Here is a 20428-nt window from a genome sequence, read left to right as displayed (position 1 = left end):
TCTCAAGTATTTCATGATATATACTTATACTAAAAATTAAGTGTTATTTATCTGAAATTCAAATTTAACTACATTTTATCTGGCAATCCTAATTAGGTGGCATCTTACAAGGAACTAGGAACAGAGTATCTGGAACATTACTTCAGATGTGGGGTTTCATAATGGCCTAAACCAATACAAGAAGGTAAATACACTTTGGGATAAGGCATCTATTTCTGTCGTAGGAGTCCTGGGAATAATTTACTAGGAGCCCACTCAGCTTCTTCCTTACAGTAGTTCATTTGATAAATATTCCTGAGCGATCAATTCTCTTCTTTCACTTTATATTTCTCTCTGGCTCATTTTCCTACTCTCCCACTCGCTTCGTGCCTCTGGACACACACCAGGATACACGGCATTGAGCTTCCGGAGCGTGTGCGGCCGGGTAGGCACATCCCCTTTGCATACCTTCACTGGGGAAAGCTACTTTGGTGACGTCCCCCTTGTGGAGAGGGTGAGAGTAAAGGTTCCCCTGCTTCCCTGGCTATAAGCCTCCAGAGGAGGTGAGGGGCAGAGAGCATGCACTGAAGCAGCCCACATGTCCTGACAGCAAAAAAGGAGAGTAGAGCTGTTCACAGGATGTGGTGGGGGTTTCCAGACTTCAGCAAAAGTCCTGGGTGGGGTCCTGGGGCTCTATCAGATGTTGGAAGGTTTCGATCGGGAATTTCCAGACAGGCAGGGGGCACGCTCCCACTGTCTCTCCCATCATCCCCACCCCCACCCCAGGAGAATGCTCACAGCACAAGGATCTGTGCTCTGTCCTTTCTGTGGGCCATTGCAGGGGCCCTTTCTTAGCACTAGACAGTGTCTAGACTTGTCACATTCACCGAGTCCCATAGCAGACAGTTCCCCACAACAAAAGTGGCAGGGCAAAGCATTATGCTGAGAAGCGAGAATTGCCATCTGACAGCAGGAGCCAGCTGAAGACAGCAGGACAACTTGAAGTGTTGCGGGCTGATGCTGGGAAAAGAGGCCTTCGGGGTAAGGAAGCTGTGGCCCTGGAGAAAAGCAGCTTGCTTTGGCTGCTGATGGGAACCTAAGAAACACTGCAACAGAGCTGAGATTGTGATCACATCGTGGGTGTGGCCTGCTACTCTAAGCCAGATCACCTTCTAGAACCCAGATTCCTCTAAACAGGCTCTGTGGCCCGCCCCAGACTGCAGGAGTCCTTTTTCTCCAGCTCTGGCAGCCTCCGACCAAGAGCAAAGAGTCTGTCTCTGGGCATGGCCAGTCTGCTTTCTCCTTGTAGCCACAGTCCCAGCTAGGGGGCATGGGTGATGATGGCTGCACAAGGCAGCTGTCAACACCTCTGACCCCACCTTCTCTCTCCCCCGTGCCTGACTAGCCTAGGACTGGGGGAGAGCTGGCTACATAAGTCTGAGGCTGCGTCACTGTGCCTGGTTTAGTTATCGATACGCTCTCCCACACACCCTCCACAGGCCAGAAGCTGTTACAACTTACAGGAAAGCCAGGACATCAAATCAAGTCACAGCACTTTGGCTTTTAACTCACTCCCCAGCGGGGACCCCCCTTTCACATGCACCCTGTGAGCCACACCTGGTTGTCGATCTTGATCTCTGTCAAGGTATCATTTTCTCTCAGGGCCTCGACCAGGGCTAGGATTCCAGTCCCGGTGATAAAATTGGATTCAATGTTTAGGCTTTTCAAGGTCTTGTTTACTTTCAGCATATCTGCAAAAGCCTTATTATGAAAAAAGAAATAACCATTAATGTTCCTAAAGATTTATTTACTGATCTCCCCACCGCCAAATGAAACACAGATGTTTTTTTACATACTTAAAAGAAAAACTGAGTCAAATCAAACTTTTACCCCCAAGTAACAAAGATAGTAATTTAAAATAATTCAGACCAGACTTACGAATTTCACATACCTGAAAAACAAAAAACAAAACCAAAACATCCTGACACAGGATTACTAACTTGGTTAGGTATGGACATTGAAGAAAAATCCCACCACTATCTGATATCATTGTCAGTTTTGTTTTTAACATTAGGAAAAATAAAGGACATGAGCTCAGAATTATTTTATCTTGTCCCTTTTACAATGAATGGGTAAAAAAAACTTTACTGTTGACTAGCATATGGGCGCTACTGATCTTATTTCAGGTCATCTATAAATCAGAATTCCTCAAAGATGACTTCTGGAATATAATCACCATTCAGAGTGGCAAACCCACTGGCGATTCCTAGTCCAAAACAACAGATGTATGCATGCTCCTACCTGTGCCCCTTGTGCCCCATGTTTCCGACTATCATAAAGAACAGATAGAATTTTTGAGTGACCAGAACTCTCACAGTGCAAGGAAAAAAAAAAAAGAGGGCCATTCCCTTGAAGAAATGCTGACATATAGAAAAGAAGAAATACTGGTGGAGAAATGAGCACAGAAAAGTTGTTGCCTGAGATGCTAGAGGCTAAGTCCCCATGGGGGCATTTCATCAAAGAACTGTTTTTGGAGCAAATGGAACAAGTAGAACAGATGGAGACGCTATCACCCCTCCCTGTAACTTCCCTGAGACAGAACTGCCAGCACAATTATCAATGAAAAGTTTCCCAGGAAGAGCCTGAAGTGAGGGTGCTAGGACCTGAGACAGAAGCCGTGCAGAAACAGGGCACCTTCAGACGGCCTGCCTGATACCGCATGGAAGAAACAGAGAGGAGGGGCAGCCATGTCCAGGAATGAAATGTACTGAAAGGTAACCCCCTCAAGGCGAAGCCCACCTAACTGTAGAGTTGTGGGGGCCTTCCAGGCCACCTCTCAGATCCTCATACACACACTTGAGAAAATGCTACTGGAAATTCACCTGCCGGCTTATAATAGCATTCATTCATTCGTTCGTTTGTTCATTCATCCATTTATCCAAAAAATTGGGCTTCTACGGTGTGCCAGCAGCAGAGGAAACAAAAATCTCTGTCCAAAGAGAGCTTATAATGGAGCAGGAGGGCAGTTGATACATTAATAGATGTATCAATGGTGACAAATGGAGAAATAGAAAGGGTTTTCCCTTTTAAGGGGAGGTCTGCTGATGAAACAGATCTACACAACTACAGAGGAAATGATCCTGGTTAACACAAAACAACCTCATTCTCTATTCAGAAATCTGGTAACCAGTGACTGCCAGACACACTAGGAAAACCAACATCACGGAAGAGAAAGGCCAAGCTACCCAATAGCACAGCATGCCATAGAGGGAGCAGAGAGCACTCAGGGAAACAGAAACAAATATACACATTCTAATTGCTATTGTCCCTCTCTCCTCCTCCCAAAGAAAAAGAAAGAAAACATACTCTATTAATAAATAAATATTGGCTATTATAGGGGAAAAAAAGAGGAATATGTACAAGAAAATGTTTTGAAAAATTTAAATATTACATTAAAACAAAGAAAAGTGATGGGACATCCAGAATTACAAAATGAACATGGCTTAAGACCAAGTTGGTAGGTGAGAACATAAATCTGGGATATTCCCAAAAATGTAGAGTAAAAAGACACAGATATAGAAAATAGGAAAGAAATGTTAAAAGATATAGGGAAAGATACAGAAGTTTGACATTTATCTATCAGGAGTTTCAGAAGGACAAAAGGGAAAAAAAGATATCAGAAGGGAAGAAATTATAAAATAATAGGAGATAAATTTCCTAGAGTTGAAGAGAATATGAATCTTTATCTGAAAGAACCCACTAGGGGGCGCCTAGAGCGCTCAGTCAGTTAAGCTTCTGACTTGATTTCAGCTCAGGTCATGATCTCATTGTGAGTTCCAGCCCCTTGGTATTCTCTGTCTGTCTGTCTCTCTCTGCCCCTCCTCTACTCGAGCACTGTTCTCTCTCTCTCAAAAATAAATAAACATTAAAAAAGAGAAAGAATCCCCTGGATGCTCAGCAAAATGAGTAAAAGGGTCTTGTAAGTGGGCACATACAAGTGAAATTTCAGAAAAGTTTCTAGCAAGAAAAGATGAGTTACTTAACAAAGTTAACAAGACTCAGACCAGCATTAGTCACTAAACTGTAAGGCCCATGAGAACAGAAATTTCTGTATTTACATAGTCAGGTAATTATAAATACTGGTGATAGGTTTTACATTTCTGCTATCAATCTCTTAATAAAACATAAAATATAATGGCATAAAACATATAAAGCAGAAATCTGTGAACATAATGGAATAACTACGAGCTGGAGGTAGAAAAAGGAAAAGGGATGAAGGTGGAGTACAGAACTGCCATCAGCTTTTCTAATGGAGAAACAAAAAATCATCTAAGATGATAAACCAAAAATAAAACAGTATGTACATCAGTGGTTTTCTACTCTGGCTGTATGTTAGAATGATCTAGAAGCTTCAAAATGTATACCAGTGCTTGGCCCCATGCCAGATTAATTAAATTGGAATCTCAGGCTGTATGTAGCCTGGACTGCTATATTTTTTAAAAGCTCTCCAAGTGATTAATGTTCACCAGGATTGACAACCACTTTAATTAAAGTTATAAAGACAACAACTAGAAGAATGAAAAACAAATCGGTAATATCAACTGCTCTGGGGAATGGAACAAGGAATTTCCATATTATTTTAATTGTTTTTATGGTGGAAAACACAGGAAGAAGAAAGAGGAGGAATCTAACTTGGGACCACAACGGGATTTCTCAACCTTGGCATCAATAACATTTGAGGCCAGAGAATTCTTTGTTGTGGGAGGTTGTCCTGTGTATGGTAGGATGTTTAGCAGCTTCTGAGACCCATTAAATGCCAGTAGTACCCTTCCCAGTCAGGACAACCCAAAATATCTTCAGACACTGCCAAATGTCCCCTGGAGAGCAAAATTACCATGAGCTGAGAAGCACCAGACTAGAAGAATAATCCTGTGTATTAGAAAGCAGCTGCTTTAACTGCAAAGAAAGCTCAAAGATTTGGACTGACATTATTGCACACCATGTAAATTAAAGTGTATTTATTCACTGCTAGGTCCTTAATTAGAATTAAACATACACATTTTAATTAGAGCATCAGAAAGAAACGCATCAGGCTTTTCCTTATGGATGCCCCAGGCTTCAGGATTTACGCTCATTATTAGAATAACAAAATGTCAGAGCAATTAGGCCTTTATAAAAGAAAAGTTGCAGGATTTCCTGGCAAGTAGCCAGGATCTTGCCAATTTTTTTTAAACCTGAGAAAACACTTTTCTCATACTGAACAAAACAGGGGAGACCTAGCCAAACATAACCCTGGGCTGTAGGCCCAAGTTAATTTCAGTTCAGCAAATATTTAAGCATCTATTACTTGTGCTAAGATAACATTAGTAAAACAAAGACTAGATTTCTTAAATGTTATATAAATAATTACAGAAGAAATACATTGTTAAAGAAAAGGTTTTGCTTTCTGTACTTCACAGGCCTGTATGGAAATCCGATTTTCTACACTGTCCAAACCTACACCATCCAAAGGGTAGCCTCAAGGCATATGTGGCTCCGAAGCCCTTGATAAATGGCTGGTCTGAATTGAGACCTGCTGTAAATGTAAATATAAAACATGCACTGGATTTCAAAGATGCAGAATGAAAAAAAATGTAAAATACCTTATTACATTTGCACATATTTTCAAATGATAATATTTCAGATATATTGGTTCAAATAAAATATATTATTAAAATGAATTCCACCTATTTCTTTTTTAAGGTGGCTACCAGGAAATTTTTATGTTATACATGTGGTTTACATTTGTGGCTATCTCACTTTATTTGTTATGGATAGTGCTGTCTAAAAGAGCATTTTTTAATGTATGGGGACTTTTTCTGCTCCCTGCTAGAGATGTGGTTAGATAGGAGTATTTGGGGCATGATAAATTGAACCCGATTACAGGTCACTAAATTCACTTCTGGGCTTCTCTACATGCTGTGTAATCTTAGTTAAGTTACTCAACCTCTATGAGCCTCAGTTGCCTCATCTGTAAAATGGGGATAATGCCATCTCACATACACATAATTTGCCTACCTTCACAATAATCCCACAAGTGGTTCCCTGAATCTGTTCTTGAGCCTTAAAAAGTTTCCTAAAACTCTTCACTTTAATACTGATCTTTCATTATTTTTTTTCCTCTCTTTTTTTAAAGTAATCTCTACACCCAAAGTGGGCTCAAACTCACAACCCCAAGATCAAAAGTCAAGAGCTCTACTGACTGAGCCAGTCAGGCACCCCTATCTTTAATTCTTTGCAGGAAGTTGTCAGAGATAATCACAGTTTGAAGATCTCACAGTTTGCCTGTAGGGTAATCAACCGATTTTCACCTACAGTAAAGTGATTTCTCCACCCAGGCATGACTGAAAGGAGAGCCACCTGGGGGCAGCCAGGTGAGGGCTGGACACTATAAAGCCATCTAGGAATAAGGCCAGAGCAGGCTTCACACCCTTAAGGACTGCAACTATTCCTTACAATTGTGTGGTGTGCCAGTCACATGGTATGCATTCAACACATAGTTGCTGCACTAAAAACAGTGTCAAAGAGATTATTATATTTGGAATTTCTTTAGACCATTTAGCAAGTTATCTATTTGACCAAGTGGAAGAGTTACATTATTGCTAGTAGGGTTGACAGAGGACTATAACCAATTGCCATATAATGTAACACACTGAAGTGACAGATCATTTCTTTATTCATAGCCTAGTCACTTGCCCACAAAATGTACTATGAATATTTATTGAAAACAAGTCTACCAAATGACAGAGATTATATAAAATCATATACCGATAAAAATCCTGAAATAGCTAATTTCACCTTTACCACTGATCTAGTTCTTCAATTTATTTTAATGAGATGCTTCAAATTCAAAACTTCCTTCAACCCACAAATTGAGATATATAATAACTGGTGGTGAAAACATCAATTTTCTAGCTTAGTTCCTCCTACATGAGTGCTTATTTTATATTTGCTGTGGTCATCATGGAAATATTCTCTACTGCTGAGAGGTTGGAGGGCATGTTATTCACCCATTTAACAAGTGTTCAAACATCTACTCTGTGCTAACACTGTGACAGGTAGCCATTACTTCCATGTCATCTGTTTTTAATGCTATTTTAGAATCTTCCAACAGACATGTTGCTTTAAATCACATCAAGTCAAGAAATTTTGTTTTTCTAGTTTGATTCGAAGGCTAAGCATGAGATGCTTTAGAATTATGCTCTGACGCTCAAGCTCCCCAAAACTGACATATTTTAGCAAAAGTATGATTGTTGAGGCATTGTGTATAAATACAGCATAGCTTGATGGTTAAAGCATCCTGGTTGTTGAATCGAGAAGACTTGGTGGTGCCACTTACCCTGGAAAAGACATTTAACCTTGCTGAGCCCCAGTTTGCTCATTTGTTAAAGTGGGAACTCATAACAGCACATACCTTATAGTATCATGGGGAGGATTAGGTGAGCTGACGTGTGTAATGCATCGAGCTTACAGCTGGCATTTACTAATAGCTCAAGAAACATTAGCTATTACTAGGAATACCATTGATGATGTTAACAATTGCCCTATTTAATTGGGCCAAGGGCCTTCCTTATTTAGCTGAATTATCTAAAATGCATGGAAGGAACAGAACTTTTGGTTGTTACTTTTTTCATATTCTGGTTAACAAAAATAGATTTTGAGATCTGGTTGTTTAACATATTTTTGAAACATACTAAGCCATTTCAAAGATTTAAATAAAATATACTTTAATACTTTTTATATGTGCTCAGTTCTTGTAGGATTTGGGAGTCTTACAATATCCATTGACTGTGCCATTATGTTAATATAGATGCAAAAGCTTCAGAAAATTTGTACTAAGTACAGAGCAAAAGCTAACTATTTATTTAGCGAAATGCCTAATCTAATCTTATTTCTTTCTCCTAAAAGTGTAAGGCTAACAAAATTTTAGTTAATTCAAAGGGCTTGACAGATGGGTTCTGTTTTATTGTCTTATTATAACTAATGTGTTTAACTGTATAGAAAATTACAAGATCTAGGGGCACCTGGGTGGCTCAGTTGGTTGAACATTTGACTTCAGCTTAGATCATGATCTCACGATCCATGGGTTTGAGCCCTGCATTGGGCTCTGTTCTGACAGCTCCGAGCCTGGAGCCCGCAGCCTGCATCGGATTCTGTGTCCCCCCCCCCCCTTTGCCCCTTCTCACTCATGCTCTGTCTCACACTGTCTCTCAAAAATAAATAAATGCTAAAAATTTTTTTTAAAGAAAATTACCAGATCTAAAAATTGTTAATTTATAGAACACATTAACAATACTTTCTAATGAATTAAATATTCTCACATAATATTTCTGAAACTTAACTCACAATTGCCACAGGGTCATTACTGCGGGTTGCAGCCAGGCTGAACTTCTTTACGTGAGTGTTGGTTTCCAGAGCCTTTGCAAATTCCTTCAGGGTTGGAATTGGAATGTTCTAAAATGGGGGAAGGCACAGAGAGTTGATAGACCATTCTGTAGCTCCCCCACCCTAGGTCCAGTCCCCCAGCTTTTAAATACCTTATGCATTTAGATGGCTAAATGTGTGACATCCCTTCTAAAACACTCATTATTCACCCTCCAACAAGCAAGCCATCCTGGGCCCTTAGCACCACTTAGTGTCTGATAAGGAAATCTAGCACAACATGACATTCTCACCTCCCGGTTCTGTTCACTCCGACCAAGAAACAATGCACATACCAAACTTCCCTCCTTTTCTCTTTCATTCTCTATATTCTAGCCAGAGTGATCTGTGTGCCATTCTTTTAATATGCTATGGTCTTTCTCTCCTCCCTAATCTTAAGTATACTTTTTCCTTTGCCTGGAACTTCTATTGTTCTTTTCTCTAATTCCTATTCATTTTTCAAGACCTAGTTGAATATTACCTCCTTTGTTTACTGACTTTCCTAGGCAAGATAAAAAATTTCCTTATCTGCAATTCAGATAGGGAAATTTACCACATCATGTTGTAGATATTTAGTGTTTCTCTCCTAATATAAGTTTTTTTCAGAATAAAGATCAAATGCATCTTACTCCATCTTTCACAGCACTAAGCACAGCCCTGACCACTGGGAGGTAGCAATATGGGGCACACTAGAGACTGATATGAGTCCTGGGCGCACTACAGACTAGCTCCATGGCCATGAGCAATTTAACCTCCTTAAGTGCCACTACGGATTAAATGAGATAGAGCAGTTTCCCTTATCCAGGGGGGATATGTCCCAAGACCTCGAGTGGATGCCTATAACCAAAGATAGCACTGAACACTATATACATTATGTTTTTTTTCCTGCACATACATACCCATGAATAAGCTTTATTTATAAATTGGCACAGTAAGAGATTGACAACAGTAACCAATAGTAAAACAGAACAATCATAACAATACATTACAATAAAAGTTAAATGAATGTGGTCCCTCTCTCTCTCTCTCTCTCTCTCTCTCTCTCTCAAAATATAGCTATACTCACCCTTCCTGTGATGATGTGGGAAGATAAACTGCCTATGTGATGAGATGAGGTGAGATGAATGACATAAGCCCTGTGATAGAGTGTCAGGCTACTACTGACCTTCTGACAGTCTGTCAGGAGGACCATCTATGTCTGCACTGTGGTGGTTGACTGCGGGTAACTAAACCATAGAAAGCAAAACCGCAGACAACATGGAACTACTGTACTGAATTTCAAGTACTTAGCAAAAGACAATGCTCACAGCGAGTACAGAGCACAGTCACTTCGTGTTATTAAATGGCAGATGTTGGTCCAACATGAAGTAACAAAATAGATACCAGGCAATGTTCTCTCTCCATCTCTCTCTCCTCATCTCTCTTCATCTCCTTCCTCCACCCCCTCCCCCACACATACTTACTTCCTCTCCCTTTGAGAGTAACATGACTAATTACCAAATAGAATAAAGCAGAAGTGGCAATGTGTGACTTCAAAGAGTAGGCCATAAAAGGCACTGTGGCTTCCGGCTTGTTTGTTCTTTTCTCTTCAGCCACTCCCTCTGGGTAGGCTGTCACGATGTGAGGACACTCAGGCAGCCCTACTGAGAGGCCCATGTGTTGAGAAATTAAGGCCTCCTGCCAATAGCCACTTGAGTGTACTCTCTGGAAAGTGGACCCTCCTGCCTCAGTCCAGCAGTCTGCTGACAGCAGCCCCTGGTGACAGCTTTACTACAGCTTCACCTGAGACCCTGAGCCACAACTATCCAGCCAAGCCCTGATACCTGATACTCAAAAAATGTGTGAACCAACAAATGTTTGTTGTTTTAAGCCACTAAGTTTTGGAGTACTTTATTACACAGCAGTAGATAACCATTATTTTTTGTTTAATGCAGATACTGTGATTCTTTTCAAACAATTCTAGAAATCACTTCTTAAAAATGTCTTCTTTTGAGTAAGATAGCTGGTCGCAAAATCAGTGACTACAAAGGATTGGAAATAGGTGTGAAAACTGGACAAAGGATTGGAAATAGGTGTGAAAACAGAACAGTCATCTCCATGAGGTTTTTAACCTCATGATAAATCAAGCGACTGACAACAATCATAATGCAATACCTTAATGTTGTTGAGGTTGACTTCTTGCAGGCCAGGATCATTGGCTTTCATCTGCTGCAGACTCAGGTCCACATTGGTGGGATTGGGTGGCTCCTCAAATACTGGCTTGACCTTCTCACCTTTGACCACATCTAACACACAAGTTTTAATTTTAAAAAGAAAGTGTAAGGGCTCTCCTGCCAAAATCAGAGACGACCTTTCCTTCCTAGGCTCCGATTCCAATAGTATTCTAGTATCAATGATAGTAAGGCTGATTCTCAACTAAGCAAACATGGGAATGTTATGGTTCCGAGTCACAGTTTCAAACACTGAAGTTTCTCAACTACAATGAGAAGTCTCAGTGGCTGATGCTACATGAAACCAAAAGTTCAGGAGGCCCTATAACAAACTCTAACCCACCCCCTAAATCCACAAGCAGTTACTGCTGCTGTACATGGACCACTTCCAGATTATAATCATCAAGCCACAGGATCCCCGATGCAAAAATGAAATAATGAGTCTCTTCATTTCCAAAACTATATTATTCCTCTGGCCTCTTTAAAAAATATTGTTTATTTATTCCTTTTAAGTAGGCTCCATGCCCAACGTGGGGTTCAAACTCATGACCCTGAGTTCAAGAGTTGCTCCACTGATTGAGCCAGCCAGGTACCCTCTTTGGTCTCTTGACCATACCTCACCCTTCCTTGATTTCCATTTTGAAGCTTTAATTTTGAGGAAGGTATGGGAAGAGAAAGGGATGGAAAGGCAGAATGGAACAATTTTCAAAAGCAGTTTACAAAAAACATTTGCAACATGTATGTAACATACAAATAGTTTCTATTCCGATATACACAGAGCTCCTACAAACTAGTAGACAATCCAATTAAAAATTAGCACATAATATCAGAAAAATCTGTCACTCAACCAAAAATATAAAAAGTAATTAAATTGTGAAGTTAAAAAATGAAACACCATTTGACTAGCACAAAAATGTAAAAAGAGATAACATGTAGAATTGGCAACAATTGTGGACTAAAACACATCCTCTTATGTTAATGCTGAGAATGTAAACTGGTACAAACTTTTTGGGAGTAATTTGGCCTTACATATCAACATGTAAAATGTGGGTACTAGGTGGCCTAGCAATTCTGTATCTAGAAGTCTAACCTACAGAAAAAAACAGCACAAATACATAAAGATATTTTTTAGGCATGTTCACTGCCATATTACTTGTGACAGCAAAACATGATGAATGCAAAGCCCATAAATGTGAAAATGGTTAAATAAGTTATGGCATAATCTCAAAATAAGATGCAATCTATTCATTAAAAGAAGGATGCAAACCTACATGTACCAATAAGAGACGAGAACTACAATTTGAAAAAAAGTTAATGAAAAGTGAAATACTTAGGTATTTCATTTGTACATATAACAAAATCTGTACAAGATCTAGATGAAAAAAAATGCAAAAATGTATTGAAAGAAACCAAAAAGAACTAAATGAGGGATAACTGCAAGAGACTCAATATTGTCAAGATGTTGGTTCCTCTCAACTTGAGCTATAGATTCAGTGCAACCCTGGTCAAAACCCCAGCAAGTTATTTTGTATATATCAATGAACTGATTTTAAAGTTTATATGAAGAGGCTAAAGACCCAGAATAATCAACACAATCTTGAAAAAAAAGAACAAAGTTGGAGGACTGACACTACTCAACTTTTAGACTTACTATAAAGCTACAGTAATCAAGAGAGTGTGGTATTGGTGAGAGAATAGACAAACAGATCAATATAATAGAGAGTCCAGAAGTAGATCCACATAAATACAGTCAACCGATTTTCAATAAAGGAGCAATAAAGGAGCTCCAAGGCAAAGCAATGGAGAAGAGAGAGTCTTTTCAACAAATGGCAGTAGAACTGGACAACCACACACAAACACATACATAAAAACAGAATCTAGACAGATCTTACACCCTTCACAAAAATTAATTCAAAATGTTTCACCTAAATGTAAAATGTAAAACAATAAACCCCCTACAAGAAAACATAGAGAGGTGAAACTATTCTGCATGATACCATAATCCATGTTATTATTCATTTGTTCAAACCTACAGAATATATAATCCCAAGAGTAAACAATAAACTTAGGGTGCTAATGTACCACTCTGGTGGGGATATTGATAATGGAGGAAGCTATACATGAACTGGGGGCAGGGAGTATTTGGAAATCTTTGTGCCTTCTGCTCAATTTTGCTGTGTACCTAAAATTCTAAAAAAAGTAAATAAATAAAACCTTTAAAAAAAGTTAATGATAAGTCTATTTATGAAAGTCCAGAAGATTATGCACCAGACTTTTAATAACAAACATGTTATCAGAATGTTACCCTTTGATAGAGTAGTTAAAAAGGAAAAACATTTTTCATCTGCATGAATAAGCCAGAAAGAAAAAAAAAAAGTAACATTGCTCATTGTTTGGATAAATAGCTCAGTATCAATGATGGTTTTATGCTGCTCAGACTAGAAAGCACCTGCTAAGTCTCTCTCAAAGAGTTTAAATACACTTAACCTAAGAAAAATCTATAATCTCCTGCAAGTTTTTACAGCAGCTGGATTGCACTGTAGCAAAATTACCTGATTATTGGTTTCTCCCTCCCATGGATAGATAAGTTCTTTTAGGCAGAGACCATTTTTGGTGGGAGGTTATATTTTATTTATTTTTTTTTCTTTTATAGTTTATTGTCAACTTGGTTTCCTTGTAACACCCAGTGCTCATTCTCCACAAGTGTCCTCCTCCACGCCCATCACACCCCTTCTCCTCCCCCCTCCCCCATCAGCCCTCAGTTTGTTCTCAGCATTCAAGAGTCTCTCATGGTTTACCTCCTTACCTCTCCCCAACTATTTTTCCCCTTCTCCTCCCCCATGGTCCTCTGTTAAGTTTCTCCTGTCCCATTTATGAGTGAAAACATATGGTATCTGTTCTTCAGCAGAGACCATTTTTTATCTTTATACCTAGAACATTCCTGACGCATAAGGTATTCAGTAGATAACTAATGAACGAGTAATTAAGACAGTCTAACAAACTACACTTTTCTGGGAAATGCTGACACAGAGAATCGTGGTCTCGAACTTTCTGTGCCAGTAAGTCCATGCCAGTGTGTCTTTCACACTCTTAGAGGGAAGTGGGTATTCAAATTCTAATGATTTGTGTCCATTATTGAGGGGAAAAAGAAGACACCTAAATAGAAAAGGGATCTTGCTGAAAATACTATTTGCAATCTGTGTTGACTATGCAACATTTTTATCAGCGATTTTATATTTTGGCTGAGCAGACCCACCGAAAGAGTACGTTCTGGGCAAAACACACTGATTGGTCTATTATGCTGCACAACAGAACTTTGATTATTGGCTTCCTTATTCTGGTTTCACTGCTCAGAGCCCAGTGACCCTTAGTGAGCGGGCTGAATCTACCTTCAAAGCCTACAGGATGGAACTCTGGATTCGACAGGCATCCCTCTAATTAACAACACCTGAAGCTCTCAAGTTTCACAAACCACAGGCTGCACATCAACTTACTTCTCACGGGTACTTTGCCACCTTTAGTGCTGGCCATTTCTTCATCAAACTTTGGATTGTTGAGCAAATTGTGTACTCCAAGAACAGCTAAAAACAAAGATTAACAGTGAATATACATTAAGTTTGGGAAGGCACATTAGGATGTCCACAACATTAATATGCCCCTTGAAGACCAATTCTTCATATCATAAAGGTAAGTATCCAGAGCCCCCTGCCTTGCATAGTGTGTGGGACACATATAGTGTTAACTAAGCTTATATATTTAAAAAAAAAAAAAAACCTCTTTCCCAAGGCCACCAGCAATCTTCCCATGTCATTCTGGGGTTATACATGTAGAATCACTTAGGATTTGGAAACAATGGTCCAGTTATGTCCCCAAATTACTGAAAACTTGCTTTGATCTCCTAGTTAAGTAGACTCAACCTTTCTGTTTTCTCATCTGTAAAATGTGAAGGTGGGACTGAGTCTAAGGATATTTTAAGATCTAATGTTATATGCATTACAGCATGTATTCTCCCAGAGGCAAACAGAAAGATCACGAGGGGCCTCTTTCAATATAAGCCACCCCATCTCTCAGGGCCAACAGGAGTTTTCCTCTCCCGTCTCCAGCATCCTAGGATGGGAAATAAAAGAGATGTAAGCAACAAAAGGTCAGATAAGCACACTGAGATGTTCAGTCTCCTGTGTTACGGGGAGCTTGCACCAGGAGGCAGCATAGGACACAGGAAACAGCACTGGGCGAGAATGAGCTCTGGGCAGGCTGCAACACAGCTGCCTGCTCCGCTGATGAAACTGTACAGAGACTGGCCAGCAGGAGAAGGATCCCGGAACAGGTCATCTGTCGTTAGGCAGCGTCTCAGAGCTCTTCAGTCAGTTGTACTGTAGTTGACACATCTGAAGGAGGGAGGCAGCCAGAAGCAGCCCAAGAAAGGGCAACTGTAGAGAGCCACCAAGTCCAGGGTTAAGAGTGGCACTCAGGAGCAGTCACCTAGAGTTGGAATCCTGGTTCTGCCACAAACTACCTGTGTGACTTGGGAAGTTACTAAATGCCTCTGGGTATCCGTTTCCTCATCTGTAAAATAGGGATAATAATTATACTAAGTGTTACAAAGATTAAATGACTTCCTATGTGTCAGACAATATTCTAAGCGCTTTACAAATTCTTGTTAAATAAATAAGAATTTGTCATTGTGTTTCCGGCACTACCCAAGGAGAAGATGCCCTAATTGATAAACATGGCCACTGAGGTCATCCAAATATATCTTGGTTTGGCCTTTACTCACTGAGCAACTTCATTTTTATTTTAGAGTTTTTTTTAAATGTCTGTTTAGTTTTGAGAGAGAGCGACAGTGTGAGTAGGGGAGGGGCAGAGAGGGAGACAGAATCTGAAGCAGGCTCCATGCTCTGAGCTGTCAGCACAGAGCTCGATGTGGGGCTCGAACTCACAAACTATGAGATCATGACCTGAATTGAAGTTGGATGCTTAAGACTGAGCCACCCAGGTGCCCCTTCACTGGACAACTTCTCATTATAATTTGGCTCCCCTTGCCAACTTTCAATTTTTGTTTTATCTGTTTCCTGTGAATCTGGCTAATGGATCTGCTCCAAACTGATAGCGCTTATGTGCACGGACAAGATGAAATCTCTAGACCAGGAGAGTTGGTGGTCAAGCTGAGGTACATAGGAAGTGCGGCCTGGGCAGTCAGCGTGCTACTGTCTACCTTCCCTAGTAACCGTGTGCAGGCCCTTGACACTCATTGTTACCTAAACCTCACTGGCTGTCAGCCCATTCACTCATGGGGCCACTCTTGATGTTCCAGAAAGATCCACCCTAGAGAAGATGCTGTCAACCACCCCTAGGTGGGCTTCCTCCTGTGCCCTGAGGGAGCAGCTGATGAGGGAGTGAGGCTGAGTAGAGATAACAACACGGTTTTCTTTCTGGATTATTCCCCTGGTTGTACTGTATGAATTTCAGATTTCTAGATTCTTCCAAATGGTTGTTTTTTCTCTTTCTCCTTTCTTTGGCATTTCCTGGGAATTCAAGCCCAGCCCAGCATTCTCCCTTTGGGCAATTCCAGTAGAAACCATGAGAAAACCCTCGAGAGGAACAGTAACCATGACAGGATCCCTCCACAGCAACCACAGGGCTAAGAAGAAAGGTCGCTGCAAAGTACCTTCTTAACTGCATGCCGCGGGTGCCTCAACTCCTGCAGTGATCTCTGAGAGAGGTTCAAATATGTGAACGTAATACTGACCACTGACTATTCACAGAAGGAATAGAAATGTAGCTCAGATGGTAGGTATGTTATTAGAATAAGGCATGGCTAGTTTTTCTGGGAGGGAGGGCTGATTATTATTACAAAAGCCTTTCAGTGGAATAAAGATGTGAGGATTCTTGCCAAAGCTGTGGACTGTTTTGAAAGCACCTTTATCCTGTGGTGACCTAATAACCCTAATAATCCATATTTACATCCCACCTGGAAAAAAACACATCCCTCTAATGCACAAATATGCTGGTATATGCATAGAATCTTCCTTGAAGGATATATTAGAAATGGAGGGGGCTTAATTAGGGTAAGAAACTGACTTTTTAAAAATATTTGTTTATTTCAGAGAGAGACAGAGAAAGAGAGAGAGAGAGAAGACGATCAGGGGAGGGGCAGAGAGACAGGGAGACAGAGAATCCCAAGCAGGCTCCTTGCTGTTAGCACAGAGCAGGATGCAGGGCTCAATTCCACGAACAGTGACATCATGGCCAGACTGACCCACCCAGGTGCTCCAGAAACTTACTTTCAGTACACAGTCTTTTGCTGTTGTTGTTATGTTCCAATAAAAGTTTATTACAGGAGGCAAGTCACAATCAGCTGACCTCTAATCTACTGCCATCTTGGCTACCCATTCTTTGATACTATTTGTGTTTTGCCTATGTTGCTATTGTTATGAAAACTAGAAAAAGATGAGGAGATCGGGCTGAATATGGCTTTACTTACTGCGTGGATGTAATGGTAAATAATTCCTGCTCCATGCTGGGCTAACAAACCTCTGTGTGGCAATCAGAATGAAACAGTGACTGGGGAAGAGCAAGAGCTGCATGGATATTTTATATGATGATAAACTGTGATAAAATGTCAAATGTGAAAGCTCCTTAGAAAGAGTAAGGGCTATTATTTTATTGTTTAAATTCTCAATGCTCCTTCAGATTTATTGCCTTTGGTTTCTCAAACTCTTGAATTTTGTTACACAGGTATTTTTGGGACATTTTACAGCTGAGATACAGAAAAGTAAAGCTTGCTCAGAAAGGTTAAGTCACTTGCATCAAGTCTTACAGCTACATAATAACGGAAGCCAACCTAGTATCAAAATCCTCATCAGTAGTTACGGAGAAGCTCAAAGGCTGCTGCTGGGGGTGCCAGTGAGTGCCTGGAGGTCACAGAGCCAGACAGGAAAGTTTCCCAGAGGTGAGGACTAACCTGCAAGATCATAGAGTTCGGTGTCAGAGGCGCTGGCCAAAGCTTCTTCTAGTTCTGGGTCAAGGGTCACTTTTTCTTCTTTACGAGTTTCTATGGGCTTTTCTTTGGGGATGAAGACTCTCCCTTTAAACCAGAAGAAAAACAAAAACCATTGTGTGCTGCTGACCAGGGTAGGGTAAAAAAACTGACCAGACAATGCAGCTCTGGCCATAAAAGTTGCATGCCCAACAGGGATTCCTTAATTGCTGGGAGGATGGCAGTATCATTAATCCATTATCAGAGGGAAGGAATGTCAGAGGAGGAATCCTGTGTTCTGTGACACAAAGATCTGAGGAGACTACACACAGTCTTTAAACAGAGAGAGAAACAGTGGTTTTTACCTCTCTACCACTGATTGCCACCTTTGCCCTTACACCTGGACAAGAGAGGCCCTGCCACAGGCCCCACATTATAGAGGGCCCACTCTGGTCTTCTTCTCCTGCAATCTCTCTCCTCCTCATATCAAGGGAGGAATTATGGGGCCAAAGGGACATTACCACCCAGAATCCAGGCCACCTGCTAGACGACGCTCCAGGTATCTGGAGTCCTGGAATTCTCTGCCCAAAGATACCTGAACCTGCTTCCAGGGCCTGCATGAATCCCTTCCCCACATCATGTTGCTGGGTGTGCACCCCAGGCCCAAGAGGAGGCTATTGTAGGTGAGCATGGATGAAGCTTGGATAAGTAGGCTGAGTGTCAAATATGTGTGCTTGAAGCCCTAGCAGTGTAAGACAGACTCATATGCTTGCATGAAACTTTTCGAAGTCCAAGAATCCTGGCCTTTTAGGTGTATTTGTAGGAGTATAAAACATATATATACATACATATATGTGTATTATATATGTGTGTATACACACACACACACACACACACATATTAATATTTTATTTATTTATTTTGAGAGAGAAAAAGAGAGCATGCATGAGCAGGGGAGGGGCAGAGAGAGGGAGAGAGAAAATCCCAAGTAGGCTTTAAGCTGTCAGCATAGAGCCTGATGCAGGGCTTGATCCCATGAACCATGAGATCATGACCTGAGCTGAAATCAGTAGCCAGGTGCTTAACTGACTGAGCCATTCAGGTGCCCCAAACATATAAATATATATGTGTGTGTGTGTATACACACACATATATATTTAAGTTTATTAATTGTAGAGAGAGAAAGAGCGTGCAAGCAGAGGAGGGGCAGAGAGAGAGGGAGAGAGAACCCCAAGCAAGCTTTCCACTTTTCCACTGTCAGCACAGAGCCCAATGCAGGGCTCAATCTCATAAACTGTATGATCATAACCTCTGCCAAAATCAAGAGTCAGATGCTTAACTGAATGAAGCACGTAGGCACCCCAGAGAATAAAAGATATTTTAACAGTTTGTTAGCTTTTAAATATTTATAAAAATGGCACATGGACTTCTATTTGTGTTCTTGCTTTAGACCTTGCAAACTGGAAATGGATTCATCCAAAAGCATGAGGGGTTGCTGAGGGACAAACTGGTGCTCCTCCAGAGTTTTCCCCCTAGATTGCGATTGTTGACCACTAGGATGCTGTATCTGGGGCCACTTGGATTAGTTTAGTGACATGGGGACACAGTCACCTCTCTAGAGCATACCAAAGGAAGTCAGATTTAAAGGGAGGAATCAGGGGTGCCTGGGTGGCTCAGTCGGTTAAGCATCCAGCTTAAGCTCAGATCAAGATCTCCTGGTCTGTGAGTTAGAGCCCCGCATCAGGCTCTGTGCTGATAGCTCACAGCCTAGAGCCTGCTTCAGACTCATGTCTCCCTCTCTCTCTGCCCCTCCCCTGCTTGCCTTCTGTCTCTCCCTCTTTCTAAAAAATAATAAACATTAAAAAAATTTAAATGTTGGGGAGAGAGAGGGATGCAAAACTTGAGAGACTATTGAATGCTGAAAATGAACTGAGAGTTCAAGGGGAAGGGGGAGGGAGGAAAAGAGGTGGTGGTGATGGTGGAGGGCACTTAAGGGGAAGAGCACTGGGTGTTACATGGAAAACAATTTGACAATAAAATATTATGAAAAAAAAAGAAACATTAAAAAAAAAAGAATAAAGAGCATATTTAATAATGAAAAAAAAATTTAAAGGGAGAAATCAGGATTGACATATTTAGACATTATGGCAGTCTGTGAACCACAAGGTACTCTGTGCTTCACACATCCACATACTCCTGCTTCATCCTTCAGCCAGATTCCATTTATTCTACCCCTGACTTATTTCTCAATATGTTGATATCTATGCCCTACCTCACCAGCCTCAACCTCTAGACTGATGATCACATCGGTGGGAGACTCCCATGCTACCTGCTCTTAACGGTTAGCCAGGTCAATGCACCAACATCCCACACATGTAATGACTCATAAAAGGAAATCCAGGACATCCCAGAGATTCCATAGCAATACTCCAGACCTACTTATACTCTTTTCCAATTCCTTCCAGCTTTTGATTCTTGGTTTCTTTTTTGGAGCTGCTCTTACTTCTTGGCATGATCTGACATTGTTCTCCTCCATTTTGATCTCTGGAGTTCTCTAAAGACTCACCCTTCAACTGCCCTCTCCTCCGTCACCTTGGGTAGAACAGACAGCTGGCTCCAGCTTCAGCCAATGGAGACCAACACTGTTTCCAGGTCTCCAGGCTAGCCAGCCCTTCCCTATTCCCACTGTAAATGTAAAGGGTAAACCCAAAGTCGGTAACTCTCTTTCATGAATCCTCTCCAAGAGAAGTCCCTAGTTGCAGGGGCTGTAGACTTCCTGATAGTTTGCCAGATCTTCATG

General features: G+C 40.9%; 1 protein-coding gene across 5 annotated transcripts in view; it reads right to left on the bottom strand.

Moving 5' to 3' along the window:
- TMOD2 (tropomodulin 2) overlaps positions 1-20428 on the bottom strand; it is a 71689-nt gene that overhangs the window by 12647 nt on the left and 38614 nt on the right. For 4 of the 5 annotated variants that reach the window (XM_029950592.1, XM_029950589.1, XM_029950591.1 and 1 more), the window contains 5 exons: positions 17614-17736; positions 14144-14230; positions 10594-10724; positions 8365-8472; positions 1597-1740 (listed from right to left, as the gene is read on the bottom strand). In XM_029950592.1, the coding sequence (XP_029806452.1) occupies positions 1597-1740; positions 8365-8472; positions 10594-10724; positions 14144-14230; positions 17614-17736 (593 nt within the window). The remainder of the gene's footprint in view (positions 1-1596; positions 1741-8364; positions 8473-10593; positions 10725-14143; positions 14231-17613; positions 17737-20428) is intronic. The other variant, XM_029950593.1, reaches the window with a different exon arrangement.

This window comes from Suricata suricatta, chromosome 9, assembly GCF_006229205.1.
Source record: "Suricata suricatta isolate VVHF042 chromosome 9, meerkat_22Aug2017_6uvM2_HiC, whole genome shotgun sequence".
NCBI classification, from domain to species: Eukaryota; Metazoa; Chordata; class Mammalia; order Carnivora; family Herpestidae; genus Suricata; species Suricata suricatta.
The sequence above is the reverse complement of the archived record's forward strand: the minus strand, read 5'-3'. Positions and strand labels throughout refer to the sequence as shown.